The sequence below is a fragment of the Rhipicephalus microplus genome, chromosome X (genome assembly GCF_043290135.1).
Source record: "Rhipicephalus microplus isolate Deutch F79 chromosome X, USDA_Rmic, whole genome shotgun sequence".
Lineage (NCBI taxonomy): Eukaryota > Metazoa > Arthropoda > Arachnida > Ixodida > Ixodidae > Rhipicephalus > Rhipicephalus microplus.
In genome coordinates this window covers 418,111,879-418,139,182 of record NC_134710.1, presented here as the reverse complement: position 1 = coordinate 418,139,182, position 27,304 = coordinate 418,111,879, and the positions used below count along the sequence as shown (strand labels likewise).

General features: G+C 46.6%; 1 protein-coding gene across 1 annotated transcript in view; it reads right to left on the bottom strand.

The window, feature by feature from the left end:
- Positions 1 to 1,299: 1,299 nt before the first annotated feature.
- LOC119160989 (uncharacterized) overlaps positions 1,300 to 27,304 on the bottom strand; it is a 73,160-nt gene continuing 47,155 nt past the window's right edge. Inside the window, exon 8 of the mRNA XM_075880313.1 lies at positions 1,300 to 2,111. Coding sequence (XP_075736428.1) covers positions 1,620 to 2,111 — 492 coding nt within the window. The 3' untranslated portion in view covers positions 1,300 to 1,619. The remainder of the gene's footprint in view (positions 2,112 to 27,304) is intronic.

Genomic DNA, 27,304 nt, shown 5'->3' with positions numbered 1-27,304 from the left:
TTACCTTACTCCAGTAACAATTTGTTGGTGCCGTAAAGTAACTTTTGGCGACGCTTCAGATCTTGCTGCTGTTCCTTGCTTCGAAGTTGTTGGTCTTTGCGCTACGGGAGCTAAACGTTCATGATCACATAAGCATACCTTTGTTATCTCTGGAAGTTATCCTATTACTTGGCGCATTAAAATTATATCTGGGGCCTCTACGCTCAGTTGCTTATGGTTACGAGGCTGTTATATTGCTTTGCGGTGTCGGTGGTAATAGCACTCGATTGTACTCCGTCAGCAAGGCCGGAGTGTCAGATCCCATTCACGCCTCATCGGCACGAGAGTTGCATGGATTGGAAACTCCACTTGAGTAGCAGAGAGTTCGCAGTCTCTTTTACTCTGCATTAAACGAAATAGTACGTTCTGCGGCTAACTGTGAAGAGTAAGAACTATGGGGAGAGTAACACCGTCCCTCTGCTCTTGCAGTACCCCCTCAAATTCTGTGAGTGCATGTGGATTTCTAAATGTAGAGGTGCGCCGCAGCAGGCTTGCAGTGGATAGAATAAAGTCCTCCTGTGTACAAAATGTATATATAACTAGACGTCACTTACCTGATAAATAAGTTGAGTTTCTGTGAAGGTAAGCCAAAAGATATGAGCCTAGTTTGTGTGGTTAAGTGTTTATTTAAACACACACACACACGTATATATATATATATATATATATATATATATATATATATATATATATATATATATATATATATATATATATATATATACATATATAATTATATATATATATATATATATATATATATATATATATATATATATATATATATATATATATATGATCAAGCATTGCACGCGACTGAGCTAGATGTTACAAAAACAAGCGTTGACTTCTGTGGCCCTTCGGCACCGAAATTAGTTTCAGGGAGGCTCCACTAACGCGAGACGTGACGTTCTAGTGTTGGTAAGTTATTGCATATGACTGAAGAAATGTAGCCTGGCTGACATTACCATCTATTATGGTACGACAACAACTTCACTTCTTACATATAATTTCCCTACAATACGGCCATGTGGGTCAGATGTGAAGCCCATAACTACCGTGAAACGACTCACGTCAATAATATTCAGAAATCCTACGTACACTTGCTAGAAAGTCTTCCCTTCTTTCATCTGCCTCGGAGCCTTATATAAGGTCCACACTTATTTTTTATTACAATCCCAACTTGCAAAACAGTAGAAGCTACAGTAAGTGCGCTTCTTTATACTGACGAACATAAGACCGACGAACGTAGTATATCTCCCTCCATAATGTTTCTTAAGGTAGCTCGTATGTCCCGTCACAAGAGTTTCACACATCCAAGATAAGTTCTTCCAAACGGCAGTCTTTGGGTCCCTCCGTCATTCCAAATTTAGGTTTCCCTGTATACCGATTTGGCTATCTTCCTGATGAAAGGGATACTGAATAAATGCACGACCACAAACTCAGCTTCTGTGCACAAAGTCAGCGAGATGACCTTAATGATGCCCAATATTGCAGCTGGCTTCCACCAGGCAACTGATGGTATGCGCCTACGGCACGCAAAAAACAAGTCCACAGACACAAAACTACGCTATACACGCCTAGCCTCTCCTCCTGAAAAGGTGCCCGATGAACTTGTTGATGCCAGCTTGTGGCGTTTGTCCGTCTACGGTGCCAAGCCCGACGCGGCCGACGTGCCAGTTTGCTGGGTTGACCAGCTTCAATGATCCGCGCACCAAGTCCGACATGGCGAGCATTCCGTTGTTGACGGCCAACTGGAAGCCGTCGTACGCCTGTAGGAGGTCGTGACTGGCCGTAGAAAGTGTGCTGCTAGTGGCGTTTCCACTCGAGTTACTGCTGGGAGAAAGAGCGAACGAGGCATTCCTGAGATTGTTCGAGAGCACGGTCACAAATTCCCTCAACGGTCGTGTGCTCTCGGCTCCCTGCGTGGCCATCCGTCGCATCAGCACAGGCAGGGCCCCAGTCAGGTTGCGCACCAGCAAGGTCAGGTTCCCCCTGGTCTGCTCCGTTAGCCGCGCCACGTCGGTCCTGGGCAAGGACCGTGTCACGTTTTGGATGTTCTTCAAGTCTTCCTGCGTTTGACCAACCAAGGAAAGCCGAGAAGTGAATTGTATGAAAGCTTAAAAAGGAATACACGCGATACAGGATCTCAGCGGATGATGAAGGCTCGGAACTTGTAAAACAGCTAAGTTAGCAATCCTCTGCCTGACCAGCATTTATCTACTGCGCTTTTTCATTTTTCAGAAATTTTCTTCACATATCATATTTTGCACCAGTGACCGCATTCACAAACGTGTTAAGATAAAAATATTCGCAAAACAGTATTTCAGCCAAGCACAATGCTGGAAAGCCAAGCCAGCTTTCTGACAAAAAAGAACACTTATGAAAACGAAGTTAGGTACATATACTGTAAATAAATTACTCCGAGGTCGGAGTAAAATGCTTGTCCTCTAGCGTCCCCCTTATTCGGAGCAATTTTCGCTCTGGACATCCGGGGCAAAACTTTTGCTCTGGGTCGTCGGAGGAATTGCGTGGCGCACCCGGAGTACTTTTAAAAGATATTTCACTCCGGCTGACTGGAGAAATCGCATGGCGCCGTCGGAGTACATTTTACTAACAATTTCTTCCGGCTGGCGGGACTGATTACGTTGAACTTCCGGAGCATTTTTCGCGGGTTTTTCACTGCGGCTATCCGGAGCTTTTGTGTGGTACCTCTGGAGTATTTTAAGGATGTACTTATTTTGTCCGGACAGAATTTCAGCGACGTGGATCAGTACATTTTTTCAGTGTTTGCTCCACTGTTTATTTATTGTATGCTGATCGTTTCACGTATTGGTTAGATGAATGAAGTCTCTATTCTCATACAAGCACTGCAGAGGTACTGTGTAATCTTTTCCACAGAACTCTAGCAGAAGAAATTCAAGGGAACACTTGAGTTCTTACTCTTCGATTTATTCAAAATAAGCTGCCCATTTTGGATGATTATCAAGCATTTAGAAAAATGAGACAAGAATAAACAAACATGTGAAAAGCCACCAAAAACAAAACACAATAAGACACATCTGATCAAATCAACAGTACCCAAGTTTGAAGCGCAGTGCTTCAAAACGAACACCATAATGCTGCAAAACGATGCACGACAAACAAAAAAGCGTGGCCACCAAGAACTCTTCAGCATCTCCTAAGGACCATCCATCAGATTAATTGATGACGCAAGGGTTGAGCTGAATATTTCCTGCATAATTTAGTAAAGAAAAGTAATTATACATGATAACTGCAAATCATGCAAGAGCCACAGAAACTGAGAACACTCAAGCCACGGATTATACAGTCTGTGAGTCTATGAGAAGAAGCAATTTCTGAAACTGACCCAACACACGCGCACCACACACACACACACACACACACACACAAAACAGTATGAGCGTTCAAAATCGAGAAGCGCAGCCGAAGTAATCCGGTGTGAGACAGCCGCAACATAATAAAACACACCTCCCTGACGCATTAAGTTCAAAACTGGCCAAAGTGTTCTATATATTTTTAAATTGATAGCTGTACCTTTGCTGAAACATTCAAAAGCAATTTTTGACTAAAAAAATCTTATTTTGGAACTCTTGAACACGGCATGACAAATGCCACTCCCAATAGTTTCCTAATTTTATCAAATAGTATTTATAAATATTAGAGTCACATTTTAGTGCGTGCTCATAGTCACACTTCTAGCAAAGTTGGCGCTTACAGTTTGCATGGTTGCAGCCTGTCTTTAAGAAGAGCCTAGCTTTATCTCCTTTGTAAATTAATTTTCGGGATGATTTGCATTGTTTTATTTTCATTTTTCATAGTAGTTATTGTATGAGCATGTATTTAAGAAAAACAGCTTTAAGTACAAAATAAAGAAAAGTTCACTACAACGTAACAAAACAAAAAAGTCGCAGCTTTGCCGGAAACGCGAAGCAATGAACGCGATAGGAACAAAGTGAAAGGTCATGCGCAGAATGGAAAGCAGATCAAAGCATGCCGTTCTTCACGCTCTAATAACGCACAAAAACGTACTTCCAAGTACGGATACACGCGAATAAGCGTCTTCTATATTACTTTGCTGCGTCTGAAAAGCGCGCGCTTTTCGCAAACGGAGAGTGCAATGATTGCAGTTACATTTGTGCACCTGTAACTACAGCATAATTGTTCCAGGTAAAGCCCGAGGCCATCCAAAGCGTACGACCTTCCCCTTCTCGCCGCCACGAGAGTAGGGCGCGTGACTGAGCGTTGCTCCCCTTCTCTATGCCGGGCAAAATACGCGTAGAAGGTTTGAGCGGGCGCCGCAGCGGGATGTGGTGACGCGCGCTCGTTGCGCTGTCTTGCTGGTAATGCTGAAAACGAAATTCCCCCGAGATCCCCGTGAGCAGGGGTAAGTACTAATAATAAGTAGCTTGCTGTTTGAACGGGGGAAGGATGTGCTCCGGTGTAGCTCAGTGGTTAACACCTCCCTTTCTCGATGCAGAGGTCCAACGTTTGATTCCGTTCACCAGAGTGTTTTTTCGGCATTTCTTTCTTTCTTGCGTTTTCATATATATATATATATATATATATATATATATATATATATATATATATATATATATATATATATATATTGTGAGCGCTGACTATGTACTTCATCTTCATCTGTATGACCAAACCATTGTAGTGATCATCATCGTATGTCACGCGGGCTGGCTCTCTGGCTCGTGCGTCTGGATTAAAAAAGGATAACCTGGTTGCTGCCGTACCGGACGTGGTCTCATAAGTGGTGGAGCGTGCTTTGGTTCCCACGTCCTCCTGCTCTACCCGTCACCCCTGGAGCTCCGGTCTGGTCGACGGTTGTGCCCTCAAGCAACAGCAATGGCAGAACCCAACCCGCCCACTGCTGCAACCGCTCCTTCTCAGCCTCTTAGGCTTCACTACACCGTGAGTACCTCTCATCGAGACCCTCCGGTATTTTCCGGCCTTCGCAACGAAGACGTCGAAGAATGGCTCGACAGTTATGATCGAACCAGCGTTTGTAATTATTGGGACGAGGCGCACAAACTGCGCTACGTTCCTTTTTACCTCGATGGCGTCGCTAAAACATGGTATTACAACCACGAGAGCGACTTCTCCGATTGGTCGGCCTTCACGGGGCATCTCCGTCAGGTATTTGGCACGTCTGCAGGATGTTCTGTAGTAGCGAAACAGAAGCTCGCAACCCGCATTCAAGGGGACGACGAATCGTATACGTCCTACATTGAAGATATCCTGGCTCTCTGTCGCCGAGCACAAAATGACATGACGGAGACCGATCGCGTCCGACATCTACTGAAAGGCATCAACTCTGTGGCCTTCAATGCTCTCGTGATTCAGAATCCGACTACCGTCCGGGACGTCATCACTACATGCCAACGCCTGGACGCGCTTCATTCCATGCGCCTTCCACACGCCTCCTGCGACGCTCGCTTTACCAAAGAGCACGAATTGCGGGCCCTTATCCGCACAATTGTCAGAGAAGAACTTCACGGCCTTATCCCAGGCAACCCTACCGTTGCGTCTAACCACAAACCTCCTCCCAACCTGCGAGAGATAATCAAGGACGAACTGGCATCAATGACAAGCGCTGCACATGCCCCGTCTCCTGTGCGCTTCCCAGTGCCTTCGTACGCAGAAGTTGCATCGCGGGCCCCTGCACCAGTTCCAACCGTGCCTGCGGACGTCGGATGCGACCATGTGGCTGCGATGACAACGCAAGCGCCAAGGCCACGCCACTATTCTACATGGCGTCCTCCCCGCCCCATCTGCTTCTACTGTGGAATAAGGGGTCATATATCCCGTTTCTGCCGCCGCCGTCAGCAGGATGAACGACGCGGTTACTCAGCTTACGAGAGAGACTTTTCCCCGCGACCCGATGAATACGATCCCGCACCGTATCCATCCACTTTCCGTCAGTCGCCCTCCCCTCCACGGTCTCATGCTGGGCCTCATCAGTCTCGTTCATCTCGCCGCCGTTCTCCGTCACCGTTTCGGCGTACGTCATCACCCTTGCGTCCCGCTCCGATCTCTCGGGACTCGGAAAACTAGAAGGTGCAGTTTTTGGAGGGGAAACTGCTTGTCGTCGGAACGCTACAACTCCTCCGTCTCGTCCAGCTAATTTACTGCCTGTTTCTGTGGAAGGTGTTTTTGTTGACGCCCTTATAGACACTGGAGCCGCAATTTCGGTAATTGATCGTGAATTGTGTTTTCGCCTGCGTAAAGTGCAAACTCCTTATGCCGGTCCCATGTTATGCGGTGCTAATGACAGTCCAATTCGCCCGACCGGGTTGTGCACTGCTCGTATTCTCATCGATGGAATCCGTCATCACATACAATTGGCTGTGCTGTCTTCGTGCGCTCATCAGATAATCTTAGGCTGGGACTTCTTGTCAGCGGCGTCTGCTGTTATTTCGTGTGGTCGGCCCCTCATTCGTATTACCGACACTGAGCTTTCTTCTGCTGCCGACCTTTCGTCGCCCAACCTTGTGACAGCTGCGGATTTCCTCCTGCCTCCCGGACGAGAACGTGTCCTTACGATCAAGTCACGTGACATTCTAGATGGTGACGCTGTGGTTGCTCCTTGCCAGCGCTGCATTTTTCGAGGGATCACCATCGCATCTTGTTTAGTGCGGTTCTCCCGTGGTTATGCAAGCATCACGGCCTGCAACACGACGCCAGAACCACTTCTTTTGCCTGAGGGGACCACTGTTGCCAGCATTACCGAAGAAGCACCGCTTTGTGTCGTCACTGGTTCATCTGCTTCGTCATCCTCAAAGTGTATGCCAGCGGAAGATGCATTTCCTGCTCTCAAGGCCACTTTGTGTGAACATCTCAACCCAACGCAAACGGATGCCTTGCTAGCGTTATTAATGAAGCACAAAACTTGCTTTGACGTTTGTTCCGAAGGTCTGGGTCAAACAACAGTGACCGCCCATCGTATCGACACCGACGGATCCCGTGTGATTCGCCGCCGCCCTTACCGTGTGTCGGCTTCTGAGCGCAAGCTTATAGAAGAACAAGTCAACGACATGCTCGCGCGCAACGTCATCAGGCCTTCGACAAGCGCATGGTCTTCTCCTGTCGTACTAGTGAAAAAAAAGGATGGCTCGGTACGGTTTTGCATTGATTACAGATCACTCAACAAAATCACTCGTAAGGACGTCTACCCAATGCCTCGCATTGACGACGCTCTTGATACTTTCCAAGGTGCCGAGTACTTTTCAAGTCTTGACTTGCGCTCCGGTTATTGGCAGATTCCAATGCACGAGTCTGATAAAGAGAAGACTGCGTTTGCTACCCCAGATGGGCTCTTTGAATTCAATGTAATGCCTTTCGGCCTGTGCAATGCCCCAGCCACATTCGAACGGATGATAGACACGGTACTGCGGGGATTAAAATGGAAAACCTGCCTTTGCTACCTGGACGACATTGTCATTTTTTCGTCGAGCTTCTCACAGCACCTGGAACGGCTAGACGAAGTCCTCACGTGTTTAGCTAAGGCCGGTCTCCAGCTCAACACTAAGAAGCGTCGGTTTGCCAGTCACAGCATCAAGGTATTAGGTCACGTCGTCAGTAAACATGGCGTTGAGCCCGATCCCGACAAGGTTGCCGCGGTGCTGCACTTTCCTACACCAACCACACAAAAAGACCTCCGCAGCTTCCTTGGCTTAGCGTCGTATTTCCGCCGCTTTGTACGTGATTTCGCTACTATTGCGGCTCCTCTAAACAAACTTCTGACCACGAGCGCACCCTTTGTCTGGTCGGATGACTGCGAAGCTGCTTTTCACACCCTCAAGCGATGCCTCACATCACGGCCAGTGCTTCGCCATTTCGACCCTGCAGCACCTACTGTGCTACACACTGACGCAAGTGGACTTGGCATCGGTGCTGTCCTTCTTCAGCGGAACCACGCTTCCGAAGAACAAGTCGTGGCCTACGCGAGCCGTACTCTATCACATGCTGAGCGAAACTACAGCATCACTGAGCAAGAATGTCTCGCCATCGTGTGGTCCATACAAAAGTTTCGTCCTTACTTATACGGCCGGCATTTCACAATAGTGACTGACCATCATGCTCTGTGTTGGTTATCGTCTCTCAAAAATTTGTCGGGACGCCTTGGCCGTTGGGTACTACGATTGCAAAAGTATGACTACAGCGTCACATATAGGTCGGCCCGAGAACACCAAGATGCCTACGCTTTGTCCCGTTGCCCGCTCTCGCAGAGCGCCGAAGTGTCACCTTCCATCTGTTCGTCACCGCCCGCCAAAGTGACCAAACAGACAGCTGCTCCTTCGAAACAGTTAGTTGCCTCGGCGGACCTTCTTTCGTCCACAGATCTCGCCTCGCTCCAACATGCCGATACCTACTGCCGCACAATCATCGATCGGCTGACTGGCTTATCGCGTGCTCCAAACAGCCGCCTAAGACGGCAACTTGCCCGTTTCAAGCTTCAAGAGGGAACATTATGTCGGCAAATTTACCATCCTCTCGGTAACCAATGGGTTCCCGTCATTCCTCGCTCACTTCGTCTGGAAGTTCTACAAGCGTTTCATGACGATGCGACAGCTGGTCACTTAGGGTTCCACAAGACCTACGACCGCCTCAGGACTCGCTGCTTTTGGCCTGGCCTCTCCACTTCTGTCGCCAAGTACGTCGCTTCCTGCGCGTCATGCCAGCACCGAAAACGTACCACGTCTTTTCCCGCAGGGCCACTGCAACCACTGCCGTGCCCGTCCACTCCCTTTGAATTTGTGGGCATAGACTTATACGGACCTCTTCCGCTTACGTCAGCCGGTCACCGCTGGATTGTTACTGCCGTAGACCACCTTACTCGCTACGCGGAGACGGCAGCTCTTTCATCTGGCGCTACCTCTGAAGTAGCCGATTTTTTCCTTCGCGCCATTATTTTACGACATGGCGCACCGCGTGTGCTCCTTAGTGACCGTGGCAAGACATTTCTTTCACATGTCCTTGCTGAAGTCTTAAACGCCTCTAACACTATTCACAAGACCACATCAGCGTATCACCCGGAAACTAATGGTCTGACTGAGCGTTTTCACCGAACTTTGTCCGACATGATCTCTATGTACGTGCAACCAGATCACAAAAACTGGGACACAATACTTCCTTTTGTCACGTTCGCATATAACACTGCCATACAGCGTACAACGAATTTCAGCCCTTTTTTTCTCGTGTATGGCCGTGTACCGACTTTTGTTCTGGACACCACCTTTTTGTCCACATCCTCCAATCCATCTTCATCTCTCCCGGAAGAGTTCGCCGCTCGCGTCGCCCGCTGCCGTAAAATCGCCCGTGCCAACACTGCTGCCATTCAGGACAAGAGAAAAATCGACATTGATGCGAAGCGTCGAGTTGTTGTGTTCCGCCCAGGCGACGAAGTCCTTTTGTGGACACCTGTTCGTGTACCTGGGCTCTGCGAAAAATTCCTTCACCGGTATCTCGGTCCATACACCGTCCTGGAACGAACATCTGAAGTCAACTATCGCGTTGCTCCTGTCAACGCGGCTTCTGATCGTCGTCGCCGCCACACCGAGATCGCCCACGTCTCTCGACTGAAACGATATATTCGGCGTCCCAACTCTTTCTAACTTGCTGCCCTCTTTCGCGAAGGGGGGAAAATAGTGTGAGCGCTGACTATGTACTTCATCTTCATCTGTATGACCAAACCATTGTAGTGATCATCATCGTATGTCACGCGGGCTGGCTCTCTGGCTCGTGCGTCTGGATTAAAAAAGGATAACCTGGTTGCTGCCGTACCGGACGTGGTCTCATAATATATATATATATATATAAATATATATATATATATATATATATATATATATATATATATATATATATATATATATATATATATATATGACGCATAACGCCGACGCTGGAGGCAAAATCCAGCCGAGAGTGTTCATATAATTGCTATCGTTATAATAAGCAACATAAAAGGCACAAACATTACGCAAGCTAAGAGCCAACTGCGTTTTCAAAGAAATAAGGAAAGGCCAACCAGTGCACTCAACTGAAAGATCCGTGCACACGTTCGGAGGCCACAAAAGGTGGTGCAGCTACAAGCGTCCTGACGAGCATCCCAGGCTTGAAGATATTTTTCCCCTTTTTCTGTTCACAAGCTAGTGTCGTTGTATTGCCCAGGTCAAAACTACGTCTGATCACTGACGATAGTTATAGCGCGAGAACAAAACGACGACACAGAGACAAGAAGGACACGAAAGACACGTGTCGTCTTTTGTTCTCGCGCTATAACTATCGCCAAGCCATACCAACTAGCCCAAGCTGCCACACTTCTAAGTCTGATCACTGTTCGCACTCCCATGTTTTGCCAAAAAAAAAAATGCTGCCACAGCAGCACGACTGAAAAAAGAAAAAATGCAGCAGCAAGGATAGTAATCTCTCCTATCATCAACACAAGAAATGCGGCTAGTTTTCGAAAGGGTGGCTTCTCCTTTCTCTCTTTCTTTAACTACAGTGCCCCCTCCGTCTAAGATTCTTGAGTCCGCCTGTCATATAGATTAACTTTACTACACCCCCCCCCCCCTCCACTTTCACAGAAACGTCGAGCGCTTCACGACTCGTTCTGCCAAGCAACGTTTCCTTTCTTTTCACATTCCTCGTCTTTAGTATCGTCAGTTTATTTCACCCCTCTTTCTTTTCTTGAAAGCACGACGTCCCGCGAAAGGTCTAGTGTACTTCTAGATTAATATCTCAGCACCATTTATCCAACCAAAATACCCTTTTCACAAGTATGAGCACGTGTATGCGTTTTAAAAGTCTGTACCATTTACATTGCCCTGCCTCACTTTACTATATATATAAAGAATTAAGACTGATTTTAGTTATTAAAGTTTTATTGGTTCAGCTAACATATTTTATCACAATAGTTTTTACGCAGTGCCTCGACCTGGCGTGTATTGATATGGAAAGCGGACAAATGTTACCGTTAATGTGTACTGACAAGACCAAAAATATCTTTTAACCAGTTAGGTTCAACCATAACAATCATTACTCTTTCATAGAAATAACCTAAAACTATGATCTTTTCTATTGTTCGATGTCTAACCAATAATCCAAAAATACAGCGACATGACTCTATTTACCAAAGCTAATAAGGCGTTAATGCTGAGCAAAAAAGACGAGTACAAGAAAGTGAACAACCACAAGTGCTTGTTGTGTTCACTTTTTTGCGCTACATTTACGCCATAATGAATCAGTTCCAACTCGCTCACCTCTTCGTTCGGCTTTAGTGACGTTATATTAAGAAAAAAAAAGACGTAGTCCAAACAACGCGTTATTAGAATTCCGCTAATTTTTCACTGACGTCTTATGAAATTAGCCAAATATTGATCACACGTTTAATTTATCAACCCAACATTATCCGATATTAACACTACCTGTCAAGAATAACACATGTAATTTAAGCAGAGCTCATTCACCATTTTTTTCGCTGCACCAACAGCCGCCGGGTTCCTTAACACTCGCGACATCACAATGTGTCGTTCGCTGCCAGGAACCATTGCACGAGTACCGTTCCCACAACTCCCTTCTGTCGTTGATAACCTTCGCTGCTGCTTGTCGCTTGTGATATCCAAAATGTGCTCAAAACGATATCCTTTTCTCCAAAGCGGCTGAACGCTTCGCACAATCCCCACTGCACTGGCTTTATCCACGCCATGTTGGTTTGTGGGGAACAGCCTCCTGGCGGCGAGGCTGCCTACGTCACTCCTCGAACAGCCAACAAATGCCAGTGAGCGATGACCCGGAACAATTAGGGAGCATCCACCGAGGCAAAACCGATGCGCGGGAGCATTTCCAGAGGGACCACGGGGGCATAATCAGAGGATTGGCCCCGTTTTTTCCGGTTTCCTTCTTCCGGCGATGACCGGAAGAAAACAGAGAAAAACGAATGTATTGGCTCCGGTACAATCCGGTTTGAGTGAGGCCGCCGGAGCAGAGCGGACGCGTCGTTCCCCGATTCCTCCCAGCTGGCTATATTTTTGTTTACAGTGTATGCACTCCGGTTTTCAAATAGTGAGGCGCACGTTTACACAAATGCTGCCATTGAAATCACCTGCTTGTTTAAAGACGAATTCTCTTACCGAATCATTAGGTACTGTGGCTTGTCTTGTACGGCTAGAGTAAGTGACTGGGAGATTTGATTATGGGGGGTGCTTTCGAAGTTGTAATTCGTGTAAAAGAGAATTGCAAGTATAAGACCATATCTTCCCAGTATTCATGAAAAACGGCAAGAAATAAACCGTTGTTGTTCTCTAAAATAAATAACAAAATAGAATGAGTCCCACTTGAATCTTGAAGTTAACTAGCACCAGGCTGTCCATTTTCCCCAAAAGTATGAGAGCAGCGTTACACAATTCGCTATCCAATGGCTGCTTAAGCGATGCCACTCGGATGCATGCCAGTAAGTATAGATGGAGACGATGTCACGTTTAGTTGTAGCTACGGAAATTGATTGGTATTCTATAGATAATGCGAACACTTAATTTCTTGTCTAAGTCTTGTATATCGATACTCGTTATGATCGGTTAAAAAAAGGGCTGCATGTCTTGTTTTTTTTTTAATGTAATGACGCGCATACAGCGTTATGGTTAAACCTCAACTGGTATTTGCGTTTTTGTAAGACCGCAATTGTTCTGAGGCCCGGTAAGGTCCGACAAAGCACACAGTCCTTGTTCTGAACAAAACTTCATAGACAAAAGATCGCGTTCAGAGCTTAACGTCGGCAGGTAACAATTTTTTATTTTCGCGGCCACTTTACGGCTTATCTGTGCTTCAGAATAAACTGGTGCATCTGTTGTGGAATGCAGGCAATTCAGTGATAAAAATACCACTAAGAAATTAAGGACACATGTAACTAAGTACACGCTGTCCCTGTTTCTTGCTCACTCTGTGACAAATTAAGCATCCAAAAATATTATAATCGCTATAGTTCGCACAATACACACAGAAGTAGCATAGTTGGTCACAAGCATATGCGAAAATTTCCGGATTAGTTCTTACAACATTGTATCAAAGCATGAGTCGGGACTCGGGAAGTTTCGTAACTGAGACGAAATTCCGTTGCCAAATTATTCTACTTAGAACAAGGTATAGTAAAAGCTCGTTATTTTGAACTCGGTTTATTTGAACTTAGTTAACTCGTACATACACCTCGGTCCCGATACTAGCCTGTGTATTTATACGGACGGAAACTGCCAATAATTCATACACGTCACTATCCACGATGGTCAATTCACGCTTGGAGCCCCTGGTTTTCATCGCTATCTTAATCTGTTTCAAAACCAAACCAAGCCAAACTCACTAGAGATGCAAGACAGCGAAACAGCATTTCTGAGCAAATGACAATTTGAACGATGCACCGGAACTCTCTTTCATTGTACAAACAATACTCACGGTGTCACTAGAGAAAAAAACAAGCAAATGCAAATTACTGGAAGCTCTTTAGTTTGTTTGCATTACCTTAAACGCAAAAATAGACGTGCATTACAGCATAAAAAGCGTCATGTATTTCGACATCTAGGATCGCTGCTCACACGAGCGCATAAATATGCTTCTTGCTAGCGTGTTATTGACTGATAAATTATATTTATGATCACTGTTATAGCTCCATCAACCCAACTTACAAAATCACCTGCCCCAGACGTGTTGTAGCGCCTATTTCGGGATGTCAGGATGCGGCTTTTTTTGGGCTCTGGCCAGGAAGTCGGGTGCAATTTTTGTTAAATGTAGTGGTCACCCACTAATTCAAGCATCACTTAATTAAAGGAATTTTATTGCCCCTTCGAGTTCGGATGAACGTGCTCTTGAACTGTATAATGCTAGACGAGTAGACGCAGAGATTAAGATCAATTTTTGGTGCAAACTGACAAGGAAAATGAAAAAAAACAAAGAACGAGGTCTGCCTTTCTTTCCCGTCTTTTTTTTCTTATTCTCTGTTAGCACCATGAAATTGTTCGTCAAGTTCTGCTTAATATCGCGCAGAGAAATCATTGTGAAAACCAGCCGACGGCAACATCAATATCCTTAGTGCGTCATCGTGTCCCAGCCACTTGTAAAAACTATATACCTAATGAATATTTCTAAAAAGTGGTAGGCTCCGTCGACATTATAAGGCGTTTGTAGCGACATCTCGGTGCGCGAGCTCCGCTAGGCCTAAAGTTCTTCACCGCTGTCTACGATCACGCGACAACTGATGCAGCATGGCGGAGGCTCCTGCCCTACGCGCTTTGCTCGGAGCCAGCTTCAGTTTGTAGCTACACGCATGTAACTACAGTTCGAAGGCAAACGTAGTAATCACTTGGCTGTCCATGTACTATTGTTGTGGTTTAACGTCCCAAAACCACCATATTATCACACTTACGAGGCGGTCTTGCCCCGTAAGCCTGGAGACGAGGCGACTTGAAAACAAATTTCATTTGAGTGATCTAGTGCCTATAAAATAATTGCGAGGGAAAAAAAAACTTTCATTGGCCTCGAAACGGCCAGTGCGGCTCAGCGTCGGTGGAAAAATATCCGTTGTCTCGTCACAGATACGCATCAGTTTCTCACGTGGTCTCACTGCTTATCAAAAACTTGCCCAACGCACGAGTGACGGAACGACGTGCTACCGACGTCACACTGTAGATAAGCTGAGGGTGGCGCTGCGCAAAGAAGTGGGCACCAACAGAAATGGTCGTGGCAGTGCTCCCAGTGCTATAAAATATACAAATGAAACTTCAAGCTTTCTTAAGAAATAACCCGGTAAAAAATACATGCCAAGAAAGATTATCTGTGAGTCCACTAAAGCAGGAAAAACGTTTTCATGCGCAAGACATTTACGACTTCAGTTCGTGCCCGGCGTCATTGAGATTGCGTAACCCCGTCAAGGATAACTTCACGCGTGAGTGGCCGTGTTATCTTGTAACCTCCAAAGTAGCGATGGAGGAGCTTCTCGCTGGGACCGTGACGGCAAATCGGTGTCCATACCATTACACGATCGCCAGGTGCGAAATACTGCTCGCAGTGTCGCAAGTTGTAGTGCCGGACATTGGCGTGTTGTTGCCTCGTTACGAGTGTTCGGGCAAGCTGGCAGGCTTCCTCTGCACGATGTAGAAATCCGGCAACATCTTCGTCCATGTTCTCATCACCGACGTGTGGTAGCATGGCATCCAGCTTAGTAGTAGCGCCTCGGCCATGATATATGCGTTGTCTCCTGCTGCATCGTATTATACGCGTATATAACGTTGGGGAGAACTTCGTCCTACGTCTTCTGCTTCACGTACACGTACATAGCGAGCATATTGACAAGCGTCTTGTTGTAACGTTCCATAAGGCCGTTTGTCTGGAGGTTGTAGGCTGTTGTACGGCGATGACTGGTGTGGTTGGAACGCAACGCAATATCTGTTGCGTGAGCTCTGCAGTGATCACAGTTTCCCTGTCAGTAATGAGGACCTCGGGTGCGCCATAATGGAGAAAGATGTTCCTCACAAAGAATCTTGCGACCTCTAGTACACTCCCTGACGGTAACGCTTTCGTTTCGACATAGCGAGTCAGGTAGTCCGTCGCGACTACTACCCATTTGTTCGCGTTGGACGACGTCAGGAATGCACCAAGCTGGTCCATATCGATTTGCCGAAAGGGCTTCGTGGGAGGGGGGGGGGGGGTCAATAGGCTGCAGGAGTCCAGCAGGCCTAAGAGGTGGGGTATTGCGGCTTTGACAATTGCAGCAGGTTCTTACACAGAGGTCAACGTCAGCGTTAAGACGCGGTGAGTGGTATTTTTCCCGGAATCTTAATGAAGTACGAGCAAATCTAAGATGTCCGGCGGTCGTATCATCGTGGAACGCCTGAAAATTTCTTGCTGCAGATTGTATGGCACGACTAAAAAGTATGTCGACCCATTCCGTGCGAAGTTCTCCCAGTGTGCGCCATTGCAGAGGCACAGTGTCAAGATGACACGTTTTTACAGCCTGGGTGGTGAATCGGTGTTGCTCTTCAAGAAGTCAATGACACTGCGTAGGTCGGGATCTGTGCGTACGAGCCCTGAATACTATCACTGATTAGCCCGAGAAAACCATTGTCGTCAGGCGAAGCTGGTTCAACGGGTATTCTTGACAGGCAGTTTGCGTCTGAATGTTTTCTTCCTGACTTGTAGACCACTGTTACTTGTTACGTCCAACTCCTGTAGCCGTAAGCTCCAATGAACTAAGTGACCAGATGGGTCATTCAGGTTGGCGAGCCAGTACAAGGCGTAGTGGTCACTGACAACTTTGAACGGCCAGACTTTCATCTATAAGGTCGAAATTTTGTGACTGCCTATATGACGGCCAGACACTCTTTTTCGGTTGTCGAGTAACTGCATTCAGCCTTCGAAAGAGATCTACTGGCGTAAGTGATTACCTCTTCTTCTGCGTCCTTTGTTTGGACCAACACAGTGCCAAGGCCTAGCCCCTTCCGTCTGTGTGAACCTCGGTGTCGGTGTTCTTATCGAGACGACCAAATAGTGGCGGCGACTGTAGCCGTCATTGAAGTTCCCGGAAGTAGTCTTCTTGTGGTTTCTGCCACTCATATTTTACGTTGGCTCTTCTAAGACTAGTAAGGGGCTCGGAGATTTGTGAGAAGTTGTGGACAAAACGGTTGTAATAGGCGCAAAGTCCCCGAAATTTTTGCACCGTCTTCCTCTCAGTGGGTAGTAGAAAGCTTCCGACGGCGACTGTTTTCTGGTGGTCAGGGCGTACGCGGTCACGATTAACTACATGGCCTGAAAACAGAAGTTCTTCGTAGGTAAAGCAGTACTTCTCCGACTGCAACGTTTGACCCGACGATTTAATTGTTTCGAGTACTGCCTGTAGCCTTGGGATGTGTTCTTCAAAGTTTGCTGCAAAAACAACAATGTCGTCGGGGTAAACGAGACAGGTTTTTCACTTGATTCTTGCCAAACCTGTCATAACTCGCTGAAATGTGGCAAGTCTAGAACAAAGTCTAAGTTGCATGATTTTAAATTTGAATAGGCCATCTGGTGTAATGTATACGGTCTTCGCCGGTCCCTTTCATCGACTTGAATCTGCCAATAGACGCTCTTCAAGTCCATTGAGGAAAAATACTTCCCATTGCAGAATCGGTCAAGAGCGTCGCCGATCGCCGGTAGTGGGTACAGATCTTTTTTAGTGATGCTGTTGAGTCTGCGGTAACCGACGCAGAACCTCGGTGTACCATCTTTCTTCTTCCCAAGTATGAAGGTGAAGGCCACGGACAGCGCCTCCTCTATTTTATCAGTGCCCGGGCGAAGGAGCGGATTTCAATGGGAAGCGGCTGTCGGTGCTAGTGCGGCGTTTCGTCGCCAGGCGCCGCAACTGGAGTAGAGATGCCACCGCGTCGTCTCTCGCGGAAACGAATGGCACAGCTGCATTCGAAGCTGCCCATATGGCTCGGTTTTCAGCTGTACTACGCATTGTTTAAGATGTAATGGGAAGTTGGAAACAAGAATCTTAAAGCACTTGCTGTTTTAGACACCCATCTCATTTCAAAGGCATATGTGTCATTCGCGACTACTTGATCGAGGCGCTCACGCGTCGTCTGCTAGGCCTTTACTAGATAGTTCATGCTAGTAATCTGCGTAAGATCGTTTTGTCACTGTGGCGTTAAGTTGACTGAGAGTTGAATTTTTGACTAACTGAAAGTCGATTTGTGAGACAAGCCTTTGCCAGAAGCAAATATTAAAAGATTGGGTGCCTAATGTTTTCAGATGCTCGCTACTCTATACTGGCGTAGCACATTATGTGCAAGCCAGGAGTTTATGCTCTAAATGGCACTAAATGCCACTTGACTGCTTCTAGGGATATAGGTCATCATTCGTTCCTATCGGAAACCGGACATGTGTTGCCACCGAGAAAAAGCAAGTGCCAGAAAATGAGAACTATGGCAGGTTATTTCATCATTTGTGGCTTAAACAATGAAATAAATGCGAAATAAACAAGAACAGCTCCACACGCGGCGAGATTTCGGCGATCATGCCTATGTTTTGAACGGCCGTTGTTAAAGACGCAAGTTTACTGCAGACTCTCAACTTGAGCCAAGGTGAAAGGCCTGAAAAATGCTGCCTGTGGTCAGTTGTTTGAGCTTGTCTGTGTATTTGTGGGCGGATTGTTGTAGCATTGATACCCGGCAGCTCAGCTTTTTTTTCTCTCTTTTCCTTTGACCTTTTGATTCGGTAGCGAGCAGAATAGAGGCCGAATGGTTGTGTGGTGCCCATGAACTCCCATTTAGCTTTGGGGCGTAATGTTATCGTGGCATACGGCAGTGATCGCGAGATAGCGTTGTTACTGATAGAGTCATTTATTGACTGTTCGGATGCACCGCACTCCCGTATAGCGATGCCAATTGTCATGTTGCCAAACGTGACTTGTCTTCAACCACTACTACTTATATAAAATATTCGAGTCCTAAATAACGGTTACATATACAGTGTAGTACGAAGATTTAATAGGAGACCAATGGTTCTGCCTAATTACTGCAAGCACGCTTCCCCAAACAAAAGCGGTAGCTGCGATTTCACTGAGCTACAGCCATATACTGCATCAAAGTGATAGCTCTAGATGCCTCATGAAAAGCGAAAATTTTCTTGCGTCGGCAGCTTGAACACGAGTGATGCAAGAAATCAGTATTACGTGAAAACTTCATCATATGACGTCACATACCTCAAATGTTTGTGACCTATAGAAAGGTCGCATAACCTGACGGCATCATATAACATCTTCGTTTGGTTGAAATGAGCCGGTCATGAGAGCAGTGCATAACAAGCAGAGTGGCAGAAAGCTAGCTTTGTCTCCAATTCCTGAGGCCGTAAGAAAACCATGTTCGGCGCAGAAAGATCCCGGAGGGAAGTAGAAAACATACAGTGCACTCAATCGGAACAAAGCGAGGAAAATTTTTGCCTTTCAGTTGCCTCAGGAAAATCCACAAAGGGACTGGCGAGTTTTTTTTTGTAACGAAGGAGAAATGAAAAATAAAGTGAATCATTTTTTCCCGTATGACATTCAGAGTGATACACAGCTTTAATATATACTGAGCCATGCAAATAATGAGGCTGCAGTAGCTTGAAAAAGAAAATAAAACACGATTGCTTTAAAACTCGAACGCATATAACGAACCGGTAGCACGGCCTGACAGAGCCCGGTGAACACAGCGCACCGCTATTTTCGTGTTACTTTTCATTCTCCCTGCATCCGAGAAAGCCGTCAAGAAACCGGACTGCTAATTAACTAGCATGAAAACATGAATTCACAAATTCACAAGCTTCCCAATACGCGTGTCCGTTTAGCGCCAGCATCCCGTAGTCCACTCGCGCCGCGCCACCATGCGGCATCGGCGAGCGGAGGCGGAGCGCGCGCTCGACGACCTGAAGAGAGCGTTCACCCGGGCACTGAAAAAAGAGAGGAGGCGCTGCCACGGGCTGATTGACGGCTTAATGATTTTTTCGCGAAGCGTTTCCTCGACATGTGCTCTGGCTGCTTCGCACTCTCGAGGTGACACGCGATATGGGCTCCGGCGGATGGGTCGGGCTGATTCGTCGGTGATTATACAATGCTTCGCAATCGGCGTGTGCCCGATTGGGGATATCTTTGATGAGCATAATCAAGAAGAAGGCTGCGTAACTTTTCTTGCTTGTGCTTTGGAAGGGCAGGGTTGATGTCAAAGTTCGGGTCATCTTTCATGGCCGATCATAGGTCGTCGAATGATTGTGACAGCATACATGCGCTTCGTACTTCGTCAATACGTTCTACAAATGCGACCATCGTGTTATTATTCAAGTGCTTGTGCTCAGAACAGAAGTTAGTTACGAGAGTATCTGCTCGGCCTCGATGTAATTAAAGCGTGCTTGCCGTTAGCGTGAACCGGCTCTACGCTAGCGGCAAGCATGCATCGCCATTTGATGGTCTCAGGCAGTCATGCGCGGCTGTTTGCTTCGCGCACGTTTGCCGTTTTTTGCCTTTCTAAAAATGGGTCCGAGATCAAGACTCATTATCGTGCCATTTGCCGGAGAATGGTTTGGCCAATCAGCGACGAAGGAGCGACATGGCTGAGCCGCGTCGTCTGCTTTTGCCTCTGCGCAATGTCTGCGTCTACAGCGGAACTCTTCGAGCTGCTTGCTTCTTGCTCCACCGTTTTCGAGATATTCGGTAAGTGTTGTTTTCAGACTACGTTCTAGCAATGAATAGAGCATTTTCGTCTATCCAGTATTTCAAAAAAGAACACAGCAATTCAAAATGACGTCCCCAAAGCAGGCGTTTGAACAAGTAATGCCAGCTATTCAGCGTTACCAAAAAACAAACAAACGTGTAATGTATGCCCTCCAAGATTTGGGTATACTTTTTTAGGCATAACATCAATTATGTGAGTAAGGTTCTCAAAAACGGTGCCGAATCGATTCGAGTACTTTGTTGTCGAAGCTAGAGGACATGAGTCTAAAGCCAGTGGAAGCATCAGTTCGGAGCTTTCGAGCTAAAGAACGCACGGCGGCCGCTTGATAGATTCGAGGTGGTCGACAACTGCATTTGTAAGAGCAGCCATATTTGTCAGAGGAGCTTGCCGTGAAAATCTAACAGCTCTCCTGCGGGCGGCGCTGGTTGCCGGTCTACGGCACCGCACCATTAGGGCTGGTTCCCGCTTGCGGCAAGCCTGGCGTTAGCGTGAACGTTTCTGAAAACCATAATCAAATAATTGACGTTCTAGGCTTAAGCAAGCCTTTTTGAATCTCGGAGGGCACACATTACACGTTTGTTTGTTATGCTAACACTGGATTGTTGGCGCTACTTGTCCAAACGCCTGCCTTGGGGACGTCATTTTTAATTTATGTGCGTTTTTTAAAGATATCGGACAGGCTAAAATGCTCTATTCACTGCTGAAACGTAGTTTGGGAACAACACGTACGACATATCGTAAAAACCACGGAGCAAAAAGGAAGCAGCTCGAAGTGTCCGGCGGCAGAACCACACAATGCGGAGAGGTGAAAGCAAGCGATGTGGCTCGGCCATTTCGCTCCTACGTCGCTGATTGGCTAAACCACTCTCCGGCAAATTGCAAACGGCACAAAAATGGGTTTCGGACCCATTCTTTGAACGGCGAAGAACGACAGACGTGCGCGAAGCAAACAGCCGTGCACGGCCGCCTGAGAACGTCTAACGGCGAGGCCTGCTTGCCGCCAGCGTGAACCGGCCCTAAGTCGGCACTTGGCGTGCGTCTTCGAGGTTGAGGAATAATGGATTTTGAGGTGTGTCGCTTGGACTGGTCATGGCTACGTAGTGTGAAAGTTTCGAAACTTGGGCGTTGTCGCGTTGTGAAGTCGTAGTGACCCAGCATCGGATCGTGGCGTCACGACGCCAAGTTGTCACGCCGCGGCAACGGTTCGTGGCGTTGCAGTGTTGGTTCGTGCCGTAGCAGTTGGAGGGTCTTGCTTGGTTCACTGGGAAGCGGCGTCAACTCGTACATCGCTGTCGTTAGTTTCTCTGATGAGGGCTTGGAGATTGCCCTCCTGTTCTGTAGGAGCACGCTGTGTGTGGCGACAGGGCGTTGCGTGATTGCGGTGAAGACGACCTGGGGCGAGACTGCACTTGTCCTTCAATTTTTGTCAGATATGCCTCGAATTCATGCGGCCGCTGGCCAAGAAGGGGGCGTTGAGGCTGAAGCCCCGTAGGCCTATATGGTGGCAATGGCATGTTCGGACCACGTGGCCAGCTTCCCTATAGTGGAAGCATAATGGGCGTCGGTTTGGTGTCCGCCAAAGGTCAGCCTTCTTCGCGGTGGCTTTTCGATAGGCCATAGGTCGACTTTGTAAGCGGCGCTCGTGGTAACGGCGTGCAGGGTCGGGGAGGCGGCGACGGTGTTTACGTATCAGTGCACGCGACTACAGGCATCTAGCTATGTGTAGCGTCGACATAAGTCATCCCTGCGGGCTGTGGCACTGGCTGCAGGACCACCTTGGTAGGAAATGCTGTTCCGAGCGCCTGATGCAGCTCGTCGCGAATGATGCTTGTCAGAGGTGAGACGTGTGGGCTTGCCACAGGGAGCAATTTCTGAAGTTCTTCTTGAAATATATTCTGTATGGTCACACGAAGACAATGAGCGTGTAGTGTATCGAAGTCTATGTTGCCCGAAGAGACAGCTGGCAAGCCGCGGTTGTATTGCCTGGCTCGCAGGTGAAGTGTTTTCTTTTTTTTTTACTTGTTGCCGCCTCTGTCACAAATTCTGCAATTGTGTTTGGCTGGTTACGTATGAGGCCAACGAACAGCTGTTCCTTCACGCTTCGCATCAGGTACTGGAGTTTGTTTACCTCAGTCATATCGTCATCCACGTGTCGGAAGTTTTTCGCATTTCCTCGACAAACACAGTTACAAGCTCATTCGGGTGCTGCTGACGGGTCTGGAGCAGCCTGTTACTTACGGTGGGCGTGTAGGAATGTAGATGCCAGTCATCTCCTAAAGATGTCCCAAGTCGTCAGAGAAAGTCTTCTGCATTTCATACCATGTTAGGGCGGACTATTCAAGAGAGAAAAAGACGTTACGCAGCTTGTCTTTTTCCTTCCAATTGTTATAGAATGCGACTCTCTCGAACCTGTCCAGCCATTCTGGCGAGTCCTCGCACGTGGAGCCATGAAATTTCGGTGGTTACTTTGGTTGTTGAAAAGTAAACGTAGCGGTAGCAGTGGTGTTCGTCATCGTTGTTGAAAGATGAGGTTTCACGTGTCGTCCAGGGTCGCGCAACAATCCGTACTACGGGGGCCGTCCCAGGCGCCTTCGACTAGTTTGGATTTCTCTCGGGTTCTTTACCTTTACGGCTTCGATGCGTTCGCCTTTGCGTAAGGGGCTAGTTTCACGACTTGAAGTGGTGTTCCCACCATAAGCACTTCTACCAAATGTCACACTTACTTGGCGGTCTTGCGCCGTAAGCACGGTGACGAGGAGACTTGAAAACAAATAAACTGCATTTGAGTCAACTTGTGCCCAAAACAATTGTGTAAAAAAACTGCCAGTGACCTCAAAACGGCCTGTGTGGTTCAGTGTCGACAGAAAGAATGCCCGTCCTCACTTCGCCAATACGCATCAGTTTCTCACGTGGTCCCCAATCTTATCGAAAGCATGCCGAGCGCACGAGCCACGGAACAACGCGCTACTGATACCGCACTGTAGATAAGCTAAGGGCGGTGCTGTGCAAAGAAGTGGGCACCAGTATAAACGCACGTGGCAACATGATTATGAGAGCCGCCGTAGCAAAGTGCTCCGAAAATTTTGATCACCTGCGATTTGTTATCGTGCGCCTAAATTAAGCACGCGAGCCTCAAGAAGTTTCACCTCCATCAAAAATACGCCCTCCTTGCGTCCGGAATTCGATCCTGTGACCTGCAGGTGAGAAGACGAATCCACTAGACCACAATACCGGGTTCTATTATAGATATACTTGTATAATTTACTAGGCAAGTGGGTGATAAAGGCGACTGAGCGTGAGTCGGAAAAAAAGGAAAGGCCTAAAAAGAAAAAAAACACGTGGAGAAATATAGAAAGAGAAGACGCAGAGAGAAAGAATGAAAATTGAGAGAGGAAAAAATGAACAGAGGGAAACAAACATACACAAATAGAAGGCGAGAAACAGAAAAAGAGAAGGAAAAATAGAAAGAGCGAGAAGTAGCGAAATAAATAGAATTAAATAAATAAAATAGACAGGTCAGAAGGTAAAATCAAAGATAAGCCAGAGCCGTCTTGGTGTCTATACTCTGGTGTTAGGCAGCGTTGCGTGCCTTAGTGCAAGTTTCGCTAACCTTCTTTCTTCTAAGTTGCAATAGAAATTTTGTTATCCTGGTTGCTGCAAGTAAAAAAACAAGTAACTATTTCGGCAATCGACTTTCACGATTTATCTCAGCATACAAAAGAAAACTATCTCACCAGTATGCTCGAGGCCATACCACCGACAAAGTGCCATCGATTGCATCTTCGAGTCTCGTTACACTTCTAAGAAAGGATATATTGGTCTGAGTTAGCTGGCCCTGGACACACTGCATATTGGAAACAGTTCTTTTAGGGGCGAAGCTTCTTAGGGCGTGGGCTGTGCGTCCCCTGTAGCCTGTATGTAGCCACCTCTAGTTTAGTTCTTGCAGTGTTCACTAGATGGCGGTACCATCCCCTGTATGTAGCCACCTCTAGTTTAGTTCTTGCAGTGTTCACTAGATGGCGGTACCGTATCCTGTATGTAGCCACCTCTCGTTTAGTTCTTTTAGTGTTTACTAGATGGTGGTACATGTAGCTGATGATGAAAAGATGCAAGATGTTAAACTAGAAAGCGGTACTTGTAGTTGATGAAAGACGCGAGATCCTATAAAATAGGAATGATGTCACATATGGCGCGTGTCATTGGTTGAAGGCAATCGTTCGATTTAGTGCGGCGACGTACGCTAGGGGGAGCGATGTATTAAAATCGAGTGGGCAAAATGTACAGAGGATTCATGGTTTACCAGGTTTACCTCCGGAGCTTCACCCACTCATCATCATTCACTTCGTGGATATGGCGGAATTTTTTTTAACAGGTTCACCGGAAGTTTGCTTTATCGAAAGCGGGGACAAATCCGTGAACTCAGCCTTGAAAGACACGCACACAAGAGAACAATTTTGACAAGCACACAAGGTGGAATTAGCAACAGTGTGATGACATATTAGCTATACTTACTCGAAGACAAAACCAAGACGCGCAATTGCTATTCATGATATCATGAATGTGAGAGCTTGTGACAAACAAAGCAAAATAAAATAGCTAATGCACCTTAAATGAGCCCTAAAGAACCCGTGATAATACGAGCTTTCGAGCGCGTCATAGTATCGCGGCGTTACCCGATTTTTCAGCACAATTTGTGACGCTATAGCTGTTCACGTGACGTCAGGATGGAATAGGCACTTCATTGGTCGATGTACGAGAAATACATGTTATGAATTGTCATCTACCCTGCTTTGCCATATTTTCGCATGCCCGTTCTGCCTTCTTGCGCAGGACTGTCATACTTGTGGCGCATACCCACTGCGGGCGAATGACTATTGTGAGCCATAAACTGATTTCTATTTGTTTTTTAATTGCAATGGTAATTATATAAACGGTCTCGGCTGGTTTTTTTTTCGTTGCTGCGGTCATTCGTCGTATTATTATATATGAACACCCAAGAAAGAAAAAAAAAAGCCGCCTGCGCTCGGCACCCAGCTTGTCACGATGCGCCGACACGCGCTTATCTTTAAGGTGTACTTTGCCCCGCGATTAGGGGAGGGGGGTTATATGCTTGTTCGCGAGTGCTTATCCACAGGTGAGGAGAATCGTGTGCCTCAGGCTTTCACCGGAGCGATTGCGTTAGTCGCTGCAGGCCCTAAATTAGCACTTCACTCACTACATAGACCCCGTTTGCGAAGAGAGCGCGTGCTTTTCATACACAGCGAAGTATAACAACTGGGACCCTTGTTAGTTTTCACTCATCTGTACTTGTGATTAAGTTTAGTGCGTCCATTTTGTTTTAACAGCCCGTTAAGTGTCGAGCGGTAGACGTTGTTATACTCACGGACAACTTTTATTGGCTACGAAAGGAAAGCTGCAGAGGTGCAGAAACTTCACATTTGCTCCTCCAAGTAGTCCGGTTCGGCTCGCGTTTCGAATGACAGCCGTGTTCCAATAATAACACTGCATTCAATTTGCTATGTCTGCTTAGACAGCCATTTGTGAGCGAAATTTGTCACAAGTTGCTATCATATTCATTGAGTCGCCATGGTGGCGGAGCTATGATTTTTTCATAGTTTGCGATTGCGCAAGCCTGATATAGGAGCGTGCAATTGAAAAGTGCGAAATACTGACTAGTTCGACGCTCAGTGCTGACATTCAACGTGTTTTCCACAGAACTAAAGGGCGTAGAGAAGCTGGCGGTTGTATAGGAAGGTAACAAAGGTGTGAAATGAACTACTTTCTAACCTTTGAGCTCGGTGTGGTTGAAAGCCCTTTAAAAACGTGTAGATATGAGCGCATGCGCAAGAAACCGTCAAATCGCGGTTCCTTTGAAAATGCCACTTATTTTTTTTGCGTTAACGATAAAGAAAGTACAGGCCTTGATTTGAGTTCCACTTTTCACTTGACGGAGCTCAGCACAGCGCCGCCACGCAACCTAAGTTGACGAAGTGGTTTTTATGAAATGAAATCTGCTATCACTCCTGCAGATAGGAGTGAAACTTTATTTAACTAAAACAAAAAACCTCGTGTTAGAGCTTCTATGGTTGGATCTCTATATCCAGGGCTCAACTGGCCTTAACTGAGTAAAGGGACGCTCGTTAGAACATGTAGGTTACACACAGATCCTGTCCATGCTTTTGCATTTCACACGCTTCAATTATTTGCCTAACAGATTTTTCGGGTCCCCAACCAATAATGTCAAAATGGTAGAGCAACCACACGCTCAGTAATGAGCAGGCAAGTTGGCACCTCCTTTTGAAGTGGCCGATGTGTCATGCGCTTTCAAGTAAGTATTGCCACGGTGGCGCGCCTGCCTTATGTGCATTCTACTACAAGAAGAGTGGTATGCGATACACGACATTTTTTTGTGCAGTCGATAAATCTTGCGATGTGGCGAATGTACAATTGCCCTTTGATTGTTCAGAAAATTCTTCCTTGTTCACCCCTTACCAAAAGACTATCATCATCATGAACAGATATTCGGCACAGAAAGCGGGTAAATCCCAAAAGTCATCATTGACCCTTCAACAGGGAAGTACGCAACAGTTAACACGGACATGTGCCACAAAAACTTGTGCAGCCTGTAAGAAAACTACCCGTCATTCAGAAACGCCAAAACGCCACCGTAATAGGGTAAGTCGCCCTACGCACAGTTTACACTAAAAAAAAACAAAAACTTAACAGCTTTTCCACAAATGCGATACATTTAACGCAATAGCAACGAATTGGAAGGTCACGCGTAGAATGTCAAGCAGATCGAAACGTGCCCGCGTTTCTCACGCACAAATAACGCACGAAAGGTATTCATAGCTACCGATGAACGTGAATAAGCGTCTCAGTAGTTACTTCAATGACTCAGAAAAGCATGCTCTTTTCGCAAACGGAGAGTGTGCAATAAGGGCAGTGGCCATTGTGCACCGGGTAAATACCACAGAATCAATCCGGTGAAAGCCCAA